Source organism: Tribolium castaneum, chromosome 1 (assembly GCF_031307605.1).
Source record: "Tribolium castaneum strain GA2 chromosome 1, icTriCast1.1, whole genome shotgun sequence".
NCBI classification, from domain to species: domain Eukaryota; kingdom Metazoa; phylum Arthropoda; class Insecta; order Coleoptera; family Tenebrionidae; genus Tribolium; species Tribolium castaneum.
Genome location: NC_087394.1, coordinates 28575935 through 28594396, shown reverse-complemented (window position 1 = coordinate 28594396; position 18462 = coordinate 28575935). Strand labels below are relative to the sequence as shown.

General features: G+C 34.8%; 2 protein-coding genes across 4 annotated transcripts in view; one reads left to right on the top strand and one right to left on the bottom strand.

Moving 5' to 3' along the window:
* Nucleotides 1-213: 213 nt before the first annotated feature.
* Nucleotides 214-8466, bottom strand: Vap33 (VAMP-associated protein 33kDa). The gene is made up of 4 exons (XM_961405.4): nucleotides 8268-8466; nucleotides 3722-3874; nucleotides 3383-3660; nucleotides 214-1627 (listed from the first exon to the last, which is right to left on the bottom strand). Exons 1-4 carry the CDS (start codon nucleotides 8323-8325, stop codon nucleotides 1412-1414), a joined length of 705 nt encoding a protein of 234 aa, XP_966498.1. The 5' UTR covers nucleotides 8326-8466; the 3' UTR covers nucleotides 214-1411.
* An 8038-nt stretch (nucleotides 8467-16504) lies between these two features.
* Nucleotides 16505-18462, top strand: part of Sh (Shaker) — a 123331-nt gene continuing 121373 nt past the window's right edge. The window contains exon 1 of one of the 3 annotated variants that reach the window (XM_015978048.2): nucleotides 16505-17177. In XM_015978048.2, coding sequence (XP_015833534.1) covers nucleotides 17044-17177 — 134 coding nt within the window. In that variant the 5' untranslated portion in view covers nucleotides 16505-17043. The remainder of the gene's footprint in view (nucleotides 17178-18462) is intronic. The other 2 variants (XM_015978039.2, XM_001809641.4) reach the window with 2 other exon arrangements.

Below are 18462 nucleotides of genomic sequence, written 5' to 3'. Positions count from 1 at the left end.
CAAAAACGTTGCAAATATAGCTTCGTAACCGCTCTAATTTGAGGAATTAAAAAAAAATCAAATAAAAAATTGTTATTACTAATACGTGAAATGAATAACTGTATTGTGCAATGCAGTTGTAGTCTGGCCTACAAAGAGTGAGTCAGAAGTGGCGATGAAATAATTCTGAATTAGTTTTAGGTGACGTACGTTTTGGAGAATAAAAGGCGAGTGTTAATGCAACATGTCAGTTATAATTTGCTATGTTTTACATCGGTTCAATTAATATATTTAGTTGTATGGTAAGATAACGGCTTACAAAAAGTGTATGAGTAGGTAATGAAGTATAGTTTATTCACTGAAGTTACTTACACTTACCAGGCTAGCATAAAATAGTACAACGTGTTAAAATATAATACATATGAACAATCGCACCAAGCCAAGTTCTTACTACAATTAATTTTAGATGTTTATTTGCCCTAAATCTATAAGTTAACAAAACTCACAGACACATGTAAAAACCTCTTTCATGTCAAATTAATGTAATATCAAATCGAAGGATGAATAAAAATGTAAATACGACAGCACCACATTAATATGAAGTGGACCTAGTCTAAAGTAGGATGTTCTGAACCCAAATGCAAGAATTACGTGATTCTAAAGTGAACTCTCTCAATGAACCTTGGCAAGTGCTCGATCTAACTAACAATTACAAAATGACTCAACTATTACCACAAATACTAAGAGAAATTAAAAAAATGCAAGAGTCAAGCAACTTTCCTCTATATTAAAACATTAAATTAAAAACAAAATAAATACATCTAACACAATGGTGAGTTTTATTTAAAACAACAGTGCCGGAAGGTTGCTTGACACACTAGAGTATACAGAGAAAGTTCAAAGTTATGTACAGTCAGTGCGTGTATGAAAACAACATTCACCTTAAAATGTATTCCAAATTTAGCAACAAGTTCATTTGGACTGTCACTGTATACGAAATGAAAACTTAAGGCATGAAACGTCCAAAAGATGGCTAGTAAGTAAACTTGCCATATATTGTATATATAGTTCTAATCTGCGACTGCTGAGACAAAAAAAAGTAAAACATCCATGTTCCAAATAAAACAATTCCGACATTTAAATTCGTTTAGCTACGTTTATAATAAACACTCTGTAAAAAAACGACCAACCAGTCTTCCATCCAACCTCAACACACCCTCCTCCATCTAAACTAAACCATTTTTGACGATGTTAAGATTGGCAACGAACCGATTGGCCTAAAGATGCAACCAAAACAGCACACCCGTTAAGTATGCACAAGAAATTTTATTTTACAGTAGATAATAATGAAGTAACTGTAATAAATATACAATATATTGGAGTTTGGGCATGGTAATCTGAGTAACACCACGCTAAGTCTCTAAGGAGGGTCTCAGAGGACAAACTTGCCCAATACGATGCCTAAGAAGCCCAAAATTACAGCCACAGCCATGTATATTACTGGGATGTTCTGCTGCTGCGCTGGAGGTGCGTATCGGTTGGTTTGGGTCACTCGCGCTCCTGCTGCCAGCTTTAATTGAAGAATTTCCTCTTTAAGTCGCAGGTTCTCCTGCCTCAACGAACTTTCTTCTTCCCTAAGTTGTTGAACCTAGCGAAAAAACCACACTTAAACACACACTTCCAACGGTTATGGGCTATTTGTCACTTCACACTGCCATTAAAATTGATTAGATTTCTAATTACGGCCGTTAAGTAATATGCAATCGCGAACTTGCTCCAAATAAAGCAGTTTAGTGTCTTCGGAAAAAATGCCAACAACACAGACTGAGAAAAACTGCCGACTAAAATTTTCATAAGAAAACAGAAAAAAAAATTGCGCTTCGTACCATATTTTTCAAGAGGTTGCGAATACGGTTGAAGATACAAAAAAAGTGTAAGGAACAAAGTTGTAGAGAATTAAATTTTCTAAAAAAAAGTCCGCGACACCTTATTTCTATCTTCAACGGTTTAGGTATAAATTAACTTTCCAATACTTAACCACCGGCAGAATGAAGCAAATCCATCGCTTGAGCGTCTATGAACGACCGTGGGGCCTAAATGGTTGAAGATAGGGATATGGTCTCGCGGACTTTTTTGTAGAAAATTTGATTAGCTACAACTTTCTTTCTAACATTTTTCCTGCATCTCTAACCGTAATCACAGCATTTTGAAAAATATGGGCCAGAGTGCAAATTGGTAAAAGTTCGACATTTTTAAATATGGGTAGTTTATGATAATATTTTGGAATTATATAGTGGCGGTCAGCTCGATTTGCGTGTGCGTCATCAATTTCATTTTTTCATTACCAACACAAAGCTATAAAAAATTATCAAAAATAATGCAAATTTAAACAGCTAAGGGCTATCTAAGGGTGGTATCCTTGAACATTAATTTACATGTGCACTTCGACAACACCGTCAAGTGTCACGAATTTGTCAAACTGACATTGACAGTAAATCATAGACGTCGTCGCGTGGTTGTCGAAAGTGTTATCGGTGTTAATCGCAAGTATTTTCTGTTCGTTTATTGTGTTTTGTGATTTGCGTTTCGTTAGGTTTTTAATTCTGCGTTTATTAGTTCTTGTTTTGTGAATCTGTATTTTTTGTAACAAGTCATAATTTAAACACTTCGTAACCTCAAAAAATATTTGATAGTTTGGCACCGCTATGCCCCTGCTATGTAAACGTGGTGACAGAAATGTCAGATGACGCACACACAAACGGAGCTGAGCGCTACCATATATGATTTACTATTAAGAATCTAATGCTCTATCTGTGTGTACTTTTTGTTTACTATGTGATAACCACTACACAAATACATACAGACAGTTTTTTAAATTTATTGTTCTGAAAACTTAGACGGTAATGGAACAACTACGCTCTCTGGCGACATAAACGGAACTATGGAAGATAGGAACGTTTTATTTGCACGTCGTTCATATCCTAACCTTTAGATATCCGTAGCTGTAACTAAATCTTAGCCATCCTTTATACAGGATGTTCCAGAGTGTTGGCAAAGTTTATTATTGACTATAATTAAATGTTAAAATCAAAATCCTAGAAACATCAAATATCCAAAATATTTAACTTTAAACAAAAAATATTAGTGTTAACAATGTACTTAACCAACTCGTTTTTAATGCAGTACTCGTATTAGACTATAAGTGATTCCAAAATATTTTTTCAAGTTTTTTATCTCTTTGGTGAAAATTCAACGCATTGTTAATGATTAAGGTTTCTCGTTACAGCTGATTCATCAAAGTTTTGTTACATTAATCAGGTCTGATTAAAACTGATAAGACTTTTACAACAGCCAATGAACAAGTTTGTTGAGTTTTTCCGAAATTTTTCATCTTATGCCTCACCTCCTCGGCCGCCTTCTGCAGTTCCGGATCTATTGCGTTATTGGGTACCGCCGCGACGGCAGCTTTCGGACTAGCTTTAGTGGCTTCCTCTTGGCTTTCGTTCTGTTCGACTGGCATTTCGAAAACGCATTTCAACTTGGAGTCCATCAGCTGTTCGGGGCCGATTTCTTTCCATAACTGTTCGAGATTCACGTCACCGTCTGGCGCGAATAACGTCTGTACCATAAATTTGTGTTTGTTCTTTTCCGCTGGGTCGAACAGGAACGGCTGGAGACTTACTGAAATATCGACGACGCCCTCTCATTATCAATTCATGAGATTCCGGCGCGAAACACTTACTTGCTATCTCTATTGAGGTGTTGGGCTCTAGGACACCCGAGTTGGGGCGTACGCAGTACTTTTTTGGCGCTGTCGTTTTGATTTTGAACAGGACTTTTTTGTCTGATGGGTTCGTTAGTTTCATGTAGGAGGTCACCGGAGCGTTGAAGGGCCCTGGAAGACAGCCAGATTTTATACAATTGCATGATTACGATACATAGACAACATTGCTCATAATTTCAAATGCCGGCGTGTTTGTTTTATTTAATGGACGGGTTTATAATCTGAATACGACGCAGTTGCGGGTGTTTAAGGTCTAAATAGACGTCATGGCGAAAATTAACGGTTACTTAATGGACTTCGGTATTTTTGAGCAACTAACACATGTGCGAAAAATACAATCACATATTTGAGGGAAGTTCAAAACCAGATTATAAAATTCATTAAGTAAGCGGGAAAAGTGCCAAAAGCACCAGACTTATTTAAAGTGGACAAAACTTAAGACAAACCGCTCCGCTTCAAAGCTTTATGCTTACAAAATCAGTTAGTTCACTGATTTAATTAGCATCCTAATTTCCTGTTATCCCATTGATTCCTTTGAGTCCTTCCACTTTGACGCGAAAAAACGATTAATTTAAATAAACGCATCCTTTGGCACGTTTCTCTCCGATCGACGAAATTTCTCCATTTCACGTGAAACGATTTAATTTAAAAATCTCGATTCCTTGCTACTGTGCGTGCTTCGTGTAGCTTGACAGATATTATTACAGTTAGTTGAATTATACACCGAAATTTATTTCGTACCGTTTAAATTAGCTTCCAATCGTTATTTTGCGGAAGTACCTGTTGATTATTCGATCCACGTAAATCACTTTCCTTTCCATTGAGTAATTTTAAAACTGTTTGAAGCTGACCCCAGGAATGCGACTTCGAGTAGGGTCAGGTGTTTTGGCACTTGGACCAATTCCTGGTTTAAAATTAGTGTTACGGAATTTGAATAAAATGAGGAGACACCGTATTTTTATGAGAGAAATTTTATTTTTATAATTTTCGATTATTCGAGAAATTTCAAGCGGTTGTTTGCATAATAATGCACACATGGCCTAGCACCTGGTGTTAATAACCTAGATCGCCGCCATGTGTTAAGGCAGGTCGAATACTTCTCTCGCTTATCGGACAAAATTGGCTCAATTTTTTGTGCCAAGTCTAGAGAACCATTATGCACGAAATAAACTACGTTAATAGTCCCACTTGTTCTCATAAGACCAACGTATTGTAATCCTTGAGTTTCCCTTTTCAAGTAAGATGAAAGAAATAAACCGGCAGCAATCTAACATTCCACACTGTTATTGGATCAAATGAGAGAAGAATCAAATTCATTCCTCTTGTTGTACACTTGTTGCTTTCGCCAGCCAAGTCTAAACCAAAAAACCGAAAATATTTATTAACCTTCAATATCGCATTAGTGGAGATGTTAATTATTATCGCATCAGAATCTAATGATGATTTTGTAACTACAATGATATTCATTCTTGTTTCACTGATATCAGTTTATTACTTCATAATACCAATGACAAGTAATTCCATCAAGGACGAATGAAGAAAGATGGTTAATTATTCAACACAAAATGAGGGTGAAGTGTTTTTTCATTAATGGAGCGAATCAATTGACAATAGATAAATTATTTAAATACTTCTATCATTCATTATAAATTCGGTATTACAATGAGGCATATTTACGTAACAAAGTGGCCACTTGTGAAATTTCTCTTCCTTAAAGGACGACAAACATCGCGTGAGTCGCAGAACGATTTATCATTGTTCCCAAAATAAAAAATTTGCTTGTTTTCACAAAAAATAAAATAATTCATTTGGAGATAATTATAAGTTTAGTGTCAATTAGGGATAATAATAGTGGTGAAATAAATCGTAATTTATTATGTTTTCCACTAACAATTAGTTATTCCAAGCGAATACACTGTTAAGCTTTTAATTTCGAGTCGATTTGTGTTGAAAATTACGCCAGAAATTTCAAAGCAGGTGAATTAAAATAAAATCCATATTGTTCGCTGTCTGACGCAGGAAAATGCCGTTGCTTACGGTTTACAAAGAAAATTTATATTCCGAGTTTTACATAGAGGCTCGAGTGCTTTACTTTCACGCCGATTTTTTTTCTAATAAAATTAATTCGCGACTAATTTAATAAACCAAATGAAATTAATTACCAACAATGTTAAATTTGGCATAAAATCGTATTGTTGCTCCCACTTGAACTTGCAATTAATTCGTGGGAAATAAAAGACACTTTCTTATGTCTCATTCTATTCTCTTCAATCAGCGGATTAGCAGTCCTTTGTTCAACGCAACAATTAAATTTGGATTACTCCCAGTTACATTTGTGGGAGCGAATCCGAATTAAATTATCGCTCTCTGACATTGGCACAACTTTAAATATTTAAACTTTGCCCTCTGCTAATTTGATGTAAATGATACGATCGATCGCCGGTTTTTTGACAGGAATCGATTGTTGTTTAGTGAACTAAAGATCGCCGAATTCGTATCCGTTCCAATTACTACGAACCGATTGATTCGGCAATACCACCTGGAGACTTTTTGCCACACCTAAGGCCACGTTAACCGGCTTAACAATAACCGTACAGACGGCATTTTTGCAACTTCAAGATTCTGCTCTATTAAATTACTTAGTATGGTGATTAAAATAGCTAAGAACAATTTTACGACCGTTTTAATTTTTATTATTTGTTTAAATTCTGAGATAAACACACCACATTTTTCCCAACGGAATACTTTCGGAACATAAAAAAAGTGTTTCCAAATATTTTACATTTATTCTAATTAAACTGCCAAAATTTTTTGGAAACAATAAAATGGTTCAAATAAATATGCGCTCTGTTAGTAATTTATTGTTTTCTTAAATAAAAATCGTTTAACGTTTGTTTCTTTACCAGTAAGAAGTGTGTATAATTGTTTAAAGCATTGTAGTTTTATTAAAAAAATATTTCTAGATGGATGAGTGTTTGAGAAAAAATATGAATGTTTAGTAAACAATTAAATAAATTCAGTTGCTTTATTACGAGAAAAACAAGAGAGGAATTATAGTAGTGAGCCTAGAAAAATGCTCTTGATTTAAAAAAAAGAATTAATAGTTTTGCCAAACAATAATTCGTCTAAAACTAATGACAAAAATTTTATTTTATTTTAAGTCTAAGAAGTGATTATCAGTTATTTTTCTGCAATCGAAGGCCCTTTTAATAGGCTTTGTTATCTGTAACAATCAGGCCAATTTTAAGGATCATAGACTGGATCTATAGAATTCTTTTTTACAAAAAATTTCACTACAAGATAATGTTTTATGCAAAAATCTAAAATTAAAATCTACGCAAAGTAATCAAGTAACGAATCCTGCTTTTAATAACCTATTTATAGCATCGCACTTGAGGCTTCTCATTAAAATTAATTTAAATGCAGTGATAGTCTGTTACCCAGTTTAATATTATCTTTGAGGTATTTTCTTCGTAAAAAGCAAACACTCCATAAAAAACCGTCGCGATTACATGCAAAACAGCCGCATTTATTGTTCGAAAATTTAATGAGAAACAGGACAAAACGTAATTATAGGTCATTCCAGTTCTAGGTAGATAAGATTGAGCAGCAAAAACTATCGATTATTTGATGGAACAAAGGCTAATTTTTTGCCAATTTCATTATATGCCTCAGTGAGATGTCAAATCTTTAACAGACGCTAGAACTTCGCAAACAAAAGCCATCAGAAAGACATTTGAGACAATAAGCGAGTGGTTGCAAACTTTTAGCACTAATTTACGCCTATTCCGATGACGCTGTAAAAAATGTATTGTTCTGTAATACTTCTAGAGCAATTCCTTTCTTTCAGGGCGAGATATTTTTGCATAGTAATTGTGGCAAATATTGAATTTATGGTAATATAGACGGTGTTAACACAGTCCATGTGACAGTATATCAAGTGTAAACCTGAAACGAAAACGCCTTGATTTGAGTAAATATGCATTACTTAACAAGTCTATATAGTAATACAATCCGCGCATTCTAGAGTAATCAATCTCTCAAAGATTAGTCGCTTCACGGGACTTTCTTATGATTTTGATCCACATTATGCTCAAAGCATGACCAGCTTATATTTAGGGAACTAAAAATATTGCCATCTCGTCGAAATTTGTGTCAAGATCGGCTCTTCCACCCGGCGCGGGATATTGATATATGATAAGCCTTATGTAAGGCTTCAGTTGTAATTCCACAGCAGTGTCACGTTTGCACGAGCATTCCACCCCCGAATCTGGCTAACCTCCCGTGAAGTGGTGACAGCTTCGTTCACTCTGTGTCATAAATATGCAATAATCGCGCGTCACGTCCGATTCGGGGGCGGCGCGCGCGGGCCCCCGTGTCGGGGGTGGCGCGGTCGGGCCCCAACCACGCCAAAATCTTGAAATAGATTCCGTCTTGGGCTAGAGGCAACTATTTGTTATTGGCGGATCGTGGAATAGGTCAATACATCGGCGAGAGGGCTCACCTCGAAATCGCAGCTCGTTCTGGGGTTCGATGTGTAGGACCTGTTCGGGCTTCGCCATTGTTTTAACCTATCACTGGATGAAACCACCAAAAACAACTACAAACGCAATTTTTTTACACACTTTCGGTGACAGATCCCGGTTATGCTGCACTTTCTGACAGCTAACGCGCACGCGCGCGATTTAAGATGGCTGCGTGTACCATTAGCGGTGACATCATCGGCCAACGACCAAATTTTCAAATTCGGCAATGAACACTGAAATTTTACTACTCACCGACAGAGAGCAGCACGAATTTTAACATTGAAAATTTACTTTTTAGGCGAGTTACAGAAAACTGTTGCAGTTTTAAGCGAGGGCGCTAGTTTACAGAGTGAAAAATTCAGAAGTGTTCAACTTTTGGTAAAAATTTTATAAAAGACGTTCAGTAAGCATAAATATGAATTCAAAATTTTCAACCAGCGTAACTATAATTATTAACTTGCTTTTTTTAGCTACAAATCCACGATCTTAATTGTTGCGCTCGTTTGTTTCCTATCTTGTCGAATTTAGTGTCTTAAGTGTTTTGTAGACCCTAGACCATAAGATATAACATAACATAACATTTATCTGCTTTAATGTTGCCATTTCAGCGAACTAAACTGCAGAAAAAGTGATCTAAAGTGCCAAAAACTTACTCCAAAAATCTAACCTTTGAAGAGCTATAACTCGTGAAATAAGTCTCACATAATATTTCTCATAGGAGCTTTTAATTAAGTTGGATGTCTTTTATCACTACCCCTGAGACTGATTAATGATTATACAGAGTGCTTGAAAATTCTCGGACTATCTCTTGGGTAGTGACGGATAAAGGATGTTCAACAGAGTTAAAAGTTTCCATGACAAAAAAATTGTTTGAGCCTTTTTCACGAGATAAGGCTTTTTAAAGTAAAATTTTTGACCTTTAAGATCCTACAGGGTGTCTTAACTTTGGCGAATTTCGAGTTCAGAACATTGTGGAGAAACACTTCAGTAGTCCAAATATAGGAACAAAATAAAGAGTCGGGGCTTCTCCACAAAGATAGGTAAACATTGGTTTGAAGGTGAACTTCAGGTGCACTTTGAACTGCGTTTTCTTCAAATGCAGGCTAAAAATACCTGTATGTTGTTTTTTATGGTGTAGGTGATTGTGGAAAATAATACTGTAAAACAATTTCTCGAAAAATTAGCTTTGTTTGGGACTAAAGAATCTAAAAAAACTAAAAAAAGCGAGATGATCGCTTCGAAAGGAAGAAATCGTGACGTAACAACCGCCTCTTATCGTAGAATTCTCTTATCACTGGACTTTCTCAATCACCAAAAACTTTACGCATATTTGGAGATTTTTTAAACATCTTCCTACAAAATCAAAAATCAACTACTTTTTCGACTAATTTCTGTTCCAAATATTGTCTTGAACTTCGCGAAAACATCTGAGAAATTTTGATGAACTTTGACAAAACCAAAAAAAGTTAAAAACCATTTGATCAAATGCTCGAGACGGTTACGACATCATAATTTCAAATTTACATCGAAATATCTTGAGCTAGAGAGCAACAGAGAAACCCTTTTCACTATTGTAATAACCGTTTTCAGTATCATTTAAGACAAAGTTGTTTTTTGAGTTGACAATGCCTTTAAATTACGAAAATTCAAAATAATTTTGCTCCAAAATAAAGTTAACTTTTTGGGGAATTGTTTTACATTATTTTTCTCCACAATCATTTACACCATAAATAACAATAAATACTAAAACTTTAAGTCTGCATTCGAAGAAAACGCAGTTCGAAGAGTAATTTTCAAACCAGTGTATCTTTGTGGAGAAACCTATAATTTTTATTTTTTTTTCTATATTTGGACAACCGAAGTGATTCTCTACAATGAACTGGAATATTTTCTTCTTCTTTATTTTCTTGAATTTTGTTATCCGAAAAGTCAAATCGTGCAATTTTAAATAGACATTTGTTGAAAAAATATCCAATTTGTGATGTTTTCTAATGTACAAAACATTTAATAAACTATCAAATTCAAGAATAAATTGATCTGACAACATCCGAACCAAAAAAAAAAACACGTAGGTAATACAGTTTTAAAAGAAAAAAAAATACTATTAAAATTAATAAGTTGCTTTAAAAAGCTGCATTTTTGTTTATGGTTTTTTCAAACCTTTAGGAAAAAATTTTTTTTGTATTTTCCAGTGTAACAGAATTTTTTACTCATTCAGAAACTCTCTATATTTCACTCCGAAAAATACAAATACGCTGTTGCCAAATTCTATTAAGAACTAAAATATGGGATTAGCTTAGCTGAGCATCTTTTATCAGTTTTCATCACCAGAGTTGGTCCGACACTTCTGAATCACTCTGTACTTTAAGTGGCTCCATGGACATTTAAATTTATTTAAAGTGAAAAGTGTAAATGAAAGTTTTTAGTGAAATATAGGCCCTGGAACTGAATTTTTGGCGTGGGGCTCAGACGCAGATTGTACAAGGTAGGATTTTCTTAATTTTTCACTGATATTTCATGTAATTTGACTACCTACAAGTGTTCGTATGCATTTTTTACGGTATCTACCTGACCTATTGAAAACGGCATATTGCAAAATATGTACCTTGAATTTTGCGTTTAATTAAACCAAATTTTTACCTAATTAAATCCTTTGATCTACTTACTTCTAAACTTGCTGACATATCTCAGATACATTTTTTTGATAATCTCAAAAAAACGTAATAAACACACATGCCATAAATTGGCGAATTTTTACCTTTCCGATAAAATCAGGGTAAAGTTTACTTACGTCACGCTAATTTTCATTGCACTTTAACGAGATTTATTACACATTATCTTTCATCTTACATTAACCACTCTGACAAAAATAGTGATTTTACGCGTGTACTTTTTTATGAAATCCGGTTGCGTTCACAACATGCGTGAAATAATTTTCTCTTCTCAGTTCAAGAAAATTGAAAATGATTCCCTGTAGAAATGGGAGATGAAATTGTGCTTTTTTTTCTGTTCTTGCTTGAGGTTGTGCTATAATTACGTTGCGATATAAGTTCAGAACGCTCGGCTATTGCTGTTTGATATCAATGTGCAATCTGCATAAACGAATTATCTCTCTTAGTTGAAACACTAGCTAAATGTCTCATTAAACAAGCTTGGCTTGGTTTATAAAAACTATGATTTAGGTACTTGTTTCGGAAATGATAGCAAACAAACCCAAAGTTAATTAACAAGTTGTTGAAAGAATAATTATTGTTAAAACTGCACCAAGAGACGAGCTGAAATTTTCAGCAATAATTGCAATTGTAATTAGAATTATTAAGGAATTTACAGCTGAAACAGTCTTTGCTAGGTAGGAGTGAGATTTATCTTTCTTTGTATCTGCGGGATTCTGTGTATAAATAATCAAGAAAGGAAGCTCTCAAAGAGATACAAGTTTTAATTATTTGTTGACAAGTTTATTGGGAGCATATTGGATTAATAAAAGCACGTATTATTTCGTGCATATTTGTCGTATATTGTTAAGTTTATACTCATTTATTCATTTCTCGTGAACCACACGCGAAGTTTTTGTGATTTCGGCGGCCACTTTTGTAGAAACTGCAATTTGTTTTAATGTTAACTATGCGTACGGGCAATTTTGTTTAAATTTTATTTTAAAGAAATTTAGATCAAAGCTGGAGTTGTGGTACCATTGGTTACCAACATTTTTTTTTGCGTGCTATTTCGCAGGGGATGCCATTTTGGCCAAGCAAATTATTTATTGAACATTATCCACACGTGTCCACGCTGACCAAACCTATTTGTAAATTATGCAATATGTTGCCCACGTCTATTAGAATTGCACCAGTGCAACTATTGTGGGTCAGTGGATAGAAATTGTGTGTCCTTTGGTCTGTTAATCCTGCAGGAAATGTAAACACATGCAGCGATTTCGACACGTTTCGGTTTCTGCATTATGAAGAAACTGCTCAATTAGTTAATCTAGCACAAACAGCACATAATCACACTCGGTGTGATACAAACCATCTGGGATTACATTATTTAATCAATCATAACACCCCCTGTTTCCCGAATGTTTATGACCGTTTTGGCTTCGTTCACAATCCTCGCGCTTTTAGCGAAATTACTTTCCTATTTCAGGATTCGCTCGACGTGATTTTTCCCCGACTTTCCAATCCTTATCCAACTTCTCAAGTATTATCTCCCCATAAACAAAATTTATTAATATCATCGACCTTTACTAAATGTTAAGCAGAGATGTTGGCCACATTACGTGCGCTTGGATACCTCGCGCCCCACGTTCTAACAAAGTGATTCTTGTTGGAAACGGTCGCTGGCGTTTAAGATTGCACAAGTGTCTATCGAGACTCTTCCTACACAAGAACTTATTTATTTAAGTGTATCAAGCACCGAAATAAACCGCACGGCTATAAGGTAATAGTTTGTTGGTTCAGAATAAAGAGAATAAGCCACATCAAAGAGTATTTAAATAACTCTGTTTTATACGATGAATATAAATGAACAAACTGGAGTAACTTTATATTTGGCTTATAATATTCTGTCTCAGGAATAAATTTGCTTTGAGTAAAAGCGTTTCTTTTGTTTGAAAATTGAGTGGGTATTAATAGTTCACATCGATAGGTGCTGAAAGCTTTGTTTTATAAACACTACAATGCTTGACAGTGACAACTTAATCGATTTTAAGGGTTGTTTAGACGCACTTTACGTCTTTTGATACATTGTTCCCTATTTCGGGAACCTCTTATATCATTCCTTTTGAATATTCTCCCACTGGTGTTTGCACACTCAACATATATACCTCTCTTTGAGGCTCAATTTCTATACACAACAATAGCTTTTACGGTGGAGTTGGATCATTACCTCGAATGCATTTTCATCGATCTTTGCTTGATGCTTGCATCTTCATAGATATTATATTTCTTTATTAATACATACTATTTATTTTTTATTGGTGGTGACAGTTGTTTCGATGTCTACCGCTTCTTGGGATTACTACTACTATAGGTGTTTTTGTGGTGATATTTAAGAGCAATAAATTGCATATCCTTAGTATTGTGTTTTTTCGTTGGTTATTATTAGATATTGAAAACATCTAATAAGCGATCTAGTTATAACTGACAGCAATTTTAAAGAGCATATTAAAATGGGCTTCAAGTTTGGGACATCTTTAAAAATTTTAATTTTAAATAGGGATCGTTCGAAACTTTATTAGCATTTTTTTATTTTGTCAATTACGGCAAAAGTATTTTAGAAAATCTTATTATTTTAACATGAGTATGTAAAAAGAGCTGGGGAATTGATTGGCATCGAAAAAAATCGCAAAATTTGTAGTACTTTTCAAGTTATCGAAATAATATGTGTATAAACTTTATCTATTTTTGCTTATGTTGGCAATTTTTAAAAACTATGGTCTTCCGGACAATGATCTGTATCTAAGAAGATTAAAGAAGTTTTTTATTGATAATGTACTTTGACCTAACTACACCGGTTTGGTCTCATTTATAAGCTCTCCTTGAGTGTTTAGCTTGGTTTAGTTTGGACTAAACCGTAGTATTTTGGGTGTCGTTTAAATAGCACTTAACATCATAAAGGCAATTTAAATTCACAATTTGTAAACGTACCGTTGAGAAATTGTGTTTTTCTTGATTTGTGTAATGAAAAAAATAGTTCAGTTGCTTAAATTGTGTTTTACGTATCAAGACCGGAAAGTGAGCTTTTACTGGACGAGTCGAATACGGGTCCTGGTAGCTTACCAGTAGCAGTAGATCGCTTTCTGGACGTGAAGCGTACAACATTTTTTTGCAACTGTCATGAGGAGCGTCTAACGTGGTCTAACGTCATTAACAATGTTAAAAACACGACTGCAATTGCAATACCTCATTCTTCGTGTAGCATTTCTGCACACAATTGTATATTTAATATTTATAATAAATAAGTAGTCCGAAAAAAATATCCAGCGCACTAGTCCGGTAAAATGATACTTTCCGGCATGAATTTTATGGAAGTAAAATGTTCATTACGGTACGGTTGAAAAAAACATTTTCACCGAAATAAAATTCAATACACCTTCGGTATAATGAAAAGATTTCTAGTACTTGTTGTTGCTTAAAAATTGAGAATAATTTGGTAGTAATTGTTTCAAAAGCAATTTTTTACAATACTAATGAAAATGAGATAATAATAATAATAATAATAATAATAATAATAATAATAATAATAATAATAATAATAATAATAATAATTATCGTACTAAATTATGATATTTTTAATCGTTTTTAACTGTTTTTTATTAATAAATAGCTTTGTTGAACATAAAAGCAAGACTTATAAATTACTAAATATCTAAATAAACGTCCATAACAGCACTGAACTGATTTTTCAACTCGACTTAACTCCTTCATCTGTATATCTAATTCCATAGAGTTTTTGTCAGTTTGAATTTTTTCTACATATTAGTTCTAATTTTTTTTCTTCTCTAATTTTAATTGTTACTTTAAAACTGATGTGGACTTTTGAACGTCTTCTATCACACAGTTTTTCTAGATAATTTTGTAGGGGACTGTTTCAAATGTAAATTTCACTCGTAGCTTATCCAATTTTCAACTTAACCTATTGAAAATGAAAATTCTGGGATAATCCTTTTTCGTCTTCTAAATTAAAAGTTCTTTAAAATTATGGGTTGGTGTTGTCTGAAATAATTAGATACGTTTACGTGTCCGTCTACACCCTAAGTATAGACTTTTTGTTGGTAAATTATAATATTCAAACAATAAAGTTTACATATCTGGTTCTTTTCCTGGCTTTAGTCATTCCTCCAATAAAACTTTTTTCTAATAAAACTGGCTCATAGTTAAAAGCTTAAGTACTCACTAATTGCAATTTCGTTGAATTATCTTACTCTTAATAGTAAACAAATCTTAAAATTGAACGTTTTAAAATCGAAGCAGTTGACGTTTTCCTGCACTTTTACGGTTTCTAGAGGGTTGTAAGACATCATCGTTGTAAGGTAGAAAAGTGCATACAACGTTGTTGGCGCAATTTTTATTTTTATTTTTTTTTGTTTTATTGAAAGTAAGGCAAGAATTAAAAAAAATAAATGTCAAAAATTAGTATAATATGAAAAATGAATCGTAGAAATTACTGGAATAAACCGTTTTGCTGTAATACTTTTAGTTTTCCAGTTATGAATTTTTTAGAGAAAAATTATAAATGTTTCTGTCACCGGAACCGTTGCGGAGCAGCTTCAGATTTTCACTAGGAGATAGGAGATTTTAATGTTCCTCTGAAGCTTTCTCAATCGTGCAACATATTGCTCACTTTCTGGATAATTTCTGTTTAATTTCTTGCTGAAATCAATTTAAAAGACTTTTGTGTTCTCGCTTTAAATCACTTGCTGTTACTATTTCAAGTTTTCAAAGCTTCAAAAATGTATTAAAATGATCTCTCCTAACAACGAAATATTTTTTTTTATAATACCCTTTAGATGAAAATTTTACGTAATTAGGTACAACCTTTTCATCTGAAACATTTTGGATACAACGTGAGAAACTATATACGCAGTGTTTTTGTTATTTGTTCTTTTGTTTAAAAAGTCTAAAGGAAATCCGGTGTATTGAGGTGCACTTTGTGCGGAAGAGCTTTTTCGTATTGTAACTTGTTTTGTTTATCTGCATTGTTTCCTCTATGCTAGGAAAAAATCCAATTTTCCAATTAAGGTAGTATTTTTTGTGTTCTGTATTAACAATGCCCGGAATTTGCTGTATGTGGTGTCTCCGCCTTAGGACGTTTGCAGTGTCGCACATCCGCATTGTAAAATATTTGTGCAATATTATTAAAAGGCATTGGAAGTTTCAATATTATCTGCAGAGTGTTTCAATTGGATACTTTCCAAAAGTTGAAAAAAATTGAAGCGATGTATGAAGCTGCGGGATGGGTTTGGGGGCGCGTGTCGCGCTGCGGCATAGTACGTTTGTAATTTTATGGGCGCCGTCGTCTGCGAAGAGGAGTCCTGGTGGTAATTGCGTGTGGGGTGCAGGTGGAGGGTGTCAGTGGCGGTTGCCGCAGGATGAATGGACGGATGAGATGCGCTGGTGCTGCAGTGCGATCTCCCATCACAGTGGCCCAGGTGGTCCGCAGTGGGCGGCGCCTGCGCCCCATCCTGCGTGCCCCGCGAAGTCAGGCCCGGACCTCAGTGTACCATACGCGTCGCGACGCGTCTGCCCGCCAACTGACGCCGCCGCTGCCGACCTGCACCTGTTGGAACGCCGCCGCCGGCCCAGGATGCCTGATCTGTTGGACTCGAATCGGGCGGTCTTCGACGCTCTCTCCGGCTCCCGGAACCGCTCGGAGGACGAGGACCACGTGCGCGATTAGTCCACGTGCCCATCGGACTTACCAGGAGGTCAATTTTAAAAATTTTCACATCTTGCTCAATGTAGTTTAGCTAGTTTATAGATAGTTTTGGCAGTTTTTCGCTACTTTTATCCAGTTATCTTCCATTTTTACATAGTTTGTAGAAGTTGTACATAGGCTTCGTTATTTCGACCCTCATCCAAAATTAACGCAATTGTTCGAATTTAGAGTATTAGTTTTAAGGAGAGTTTCAAGTGCGACGATGGTGCTGTTTGGTTGGAGCTTTTGCAGTGATTAGTGTTGTTTGTGACTTCCTGGTGTTTGCACCGGTTGTGAAGTTTTTTTTTTCGGTCGGGGGGTAAATGGTGATGATCCGCAATCATGACGATGTGGCAGAGTGGGATGGGGGGGCCCGGGGGCAAGAACAACGCGTGGATGAAGCTGATGGGGATCGTCCACAAAGAGCGCCGACACCACGACTCCGGAGCCACTTCCACAGATCGCACACTTAGCCAGTAAGTAGCGCTGACACCCTCCCGAAACGAAAATAATTTTTCTTATTACACGATAAAATTTAATTTTATCGACTGCCCGAAACTGTTAAAAATTTGCAAATATGTAAAACTATATTTGTTTCTATAGTAAAATTACCTGTAAACATTTTTGCAGAAGTATACGTGAAAAATAATTATTTTTTGTGATACCTAACTTTTGAAAAATTAAATGAGAAACTATCAGTATCTTTAAGTCCATCCAGAAACTGTATTTAAGAAAAAGTAAAGTATTCAGGGTGTTTTAGAAATATGTTGTCAAACTTATGGTGGCGGGGGTTATTGGGAGCATTACGACAGTAAATGCATCTAACTCTTAATCCTTTGTCCAAAAAGTGATATTTTCTTGTTTATGCCAAAGACCAAAGACTTACATGTTTATCTTCTCTGATAAATTTATTTACACTTGGTGGTAAAACTTAATTTTCCGTTTTACATGAACTTTTTTTGCGACAAAAGTTTGCTCTTAAACTGCTGAAATAGTCGCATTTAGTTTGAAGAGTACGCAATTATGAATAGATGATGCATTCTAAAAAATGGCTCCAGTGACAAAACGACTTATTTAGTATGGGTTAATGGGCAAAAAATTTCCACCAAAATGAAAGCTATACCCTCCTAATTTTTCGCTAAATGGTTTTTAAACACCGCCTATTTTCGGTAACATTTTCTGAAATACTACTAACCGATCGGAATTACAATAATTGATGTTTTCTAAACTCATATTACTGTTGACTTTTTCTGAAGTACATGTTACAATTGTTCAGAATCTCATTTAGCGTTATTTGAAATACAGCTGAAAAATGTGTGGAATAAAGCATTTTCCTTATGTCCTTTGAAATGAAGAACGTTGGCAACCCTTCCAGTAAGTAGCCATTTTTCACACTTTTCCTTGCCACGTTCCCACCTTCAAAGTGAAAGCTCTTAAATTTAATTATGGACTCAAAAATTCGATTTTAAATCGACTCGAATCGAATGCTAATCATTTCAGCATGAACGATGCCGAGAACATTTGAGGAACACAGAGTGAAAGATATTGAGGGAAAATTGCTCCTTTGAGAGTTCTTATTGAAAAAAATCTCTGAGTCGATTACGCAAATAAAACATTTCAATTTAAGGTGCTACAGTCTAATATATAAAAACTTTTACTCAAATTTGTCTACTTGAGTGATATTTAACGGTTCTAGTGTTTTTGCAGACGAGAGGAATTCAATAAGAATCAAGAAACGTTCAATACGAAGAGCTTGAATCG

What these genes read in the sequence shown, in the direction of transcription:
- Vap33 (XM_961405.4), bottom strand. Translation starts at nt 8,325, where the DNA reads ATGGCGAAGCCCGAACAGGTCCTACACATCGAACCCCAGAACGAGCTG. An exon ending in GAACGAGCTGCGATTTCGAG is followed by an intron (nt 3,875 to 8,267) that starts GTGAGCCCTCTC and finishes GCTGTCTTCCAG; the next exon opens with GGCCCTTCAACGCTCCGGTG. An exon ending in CACCTCAATAGAGATAGCAA is followed by an intron (nt 3,661 to 3,721) that starts GTAAGTGTTTCG and finishes TCGATATTTCAG; the next exon opens with TAAGTCTCCAGCCGTTCCTG.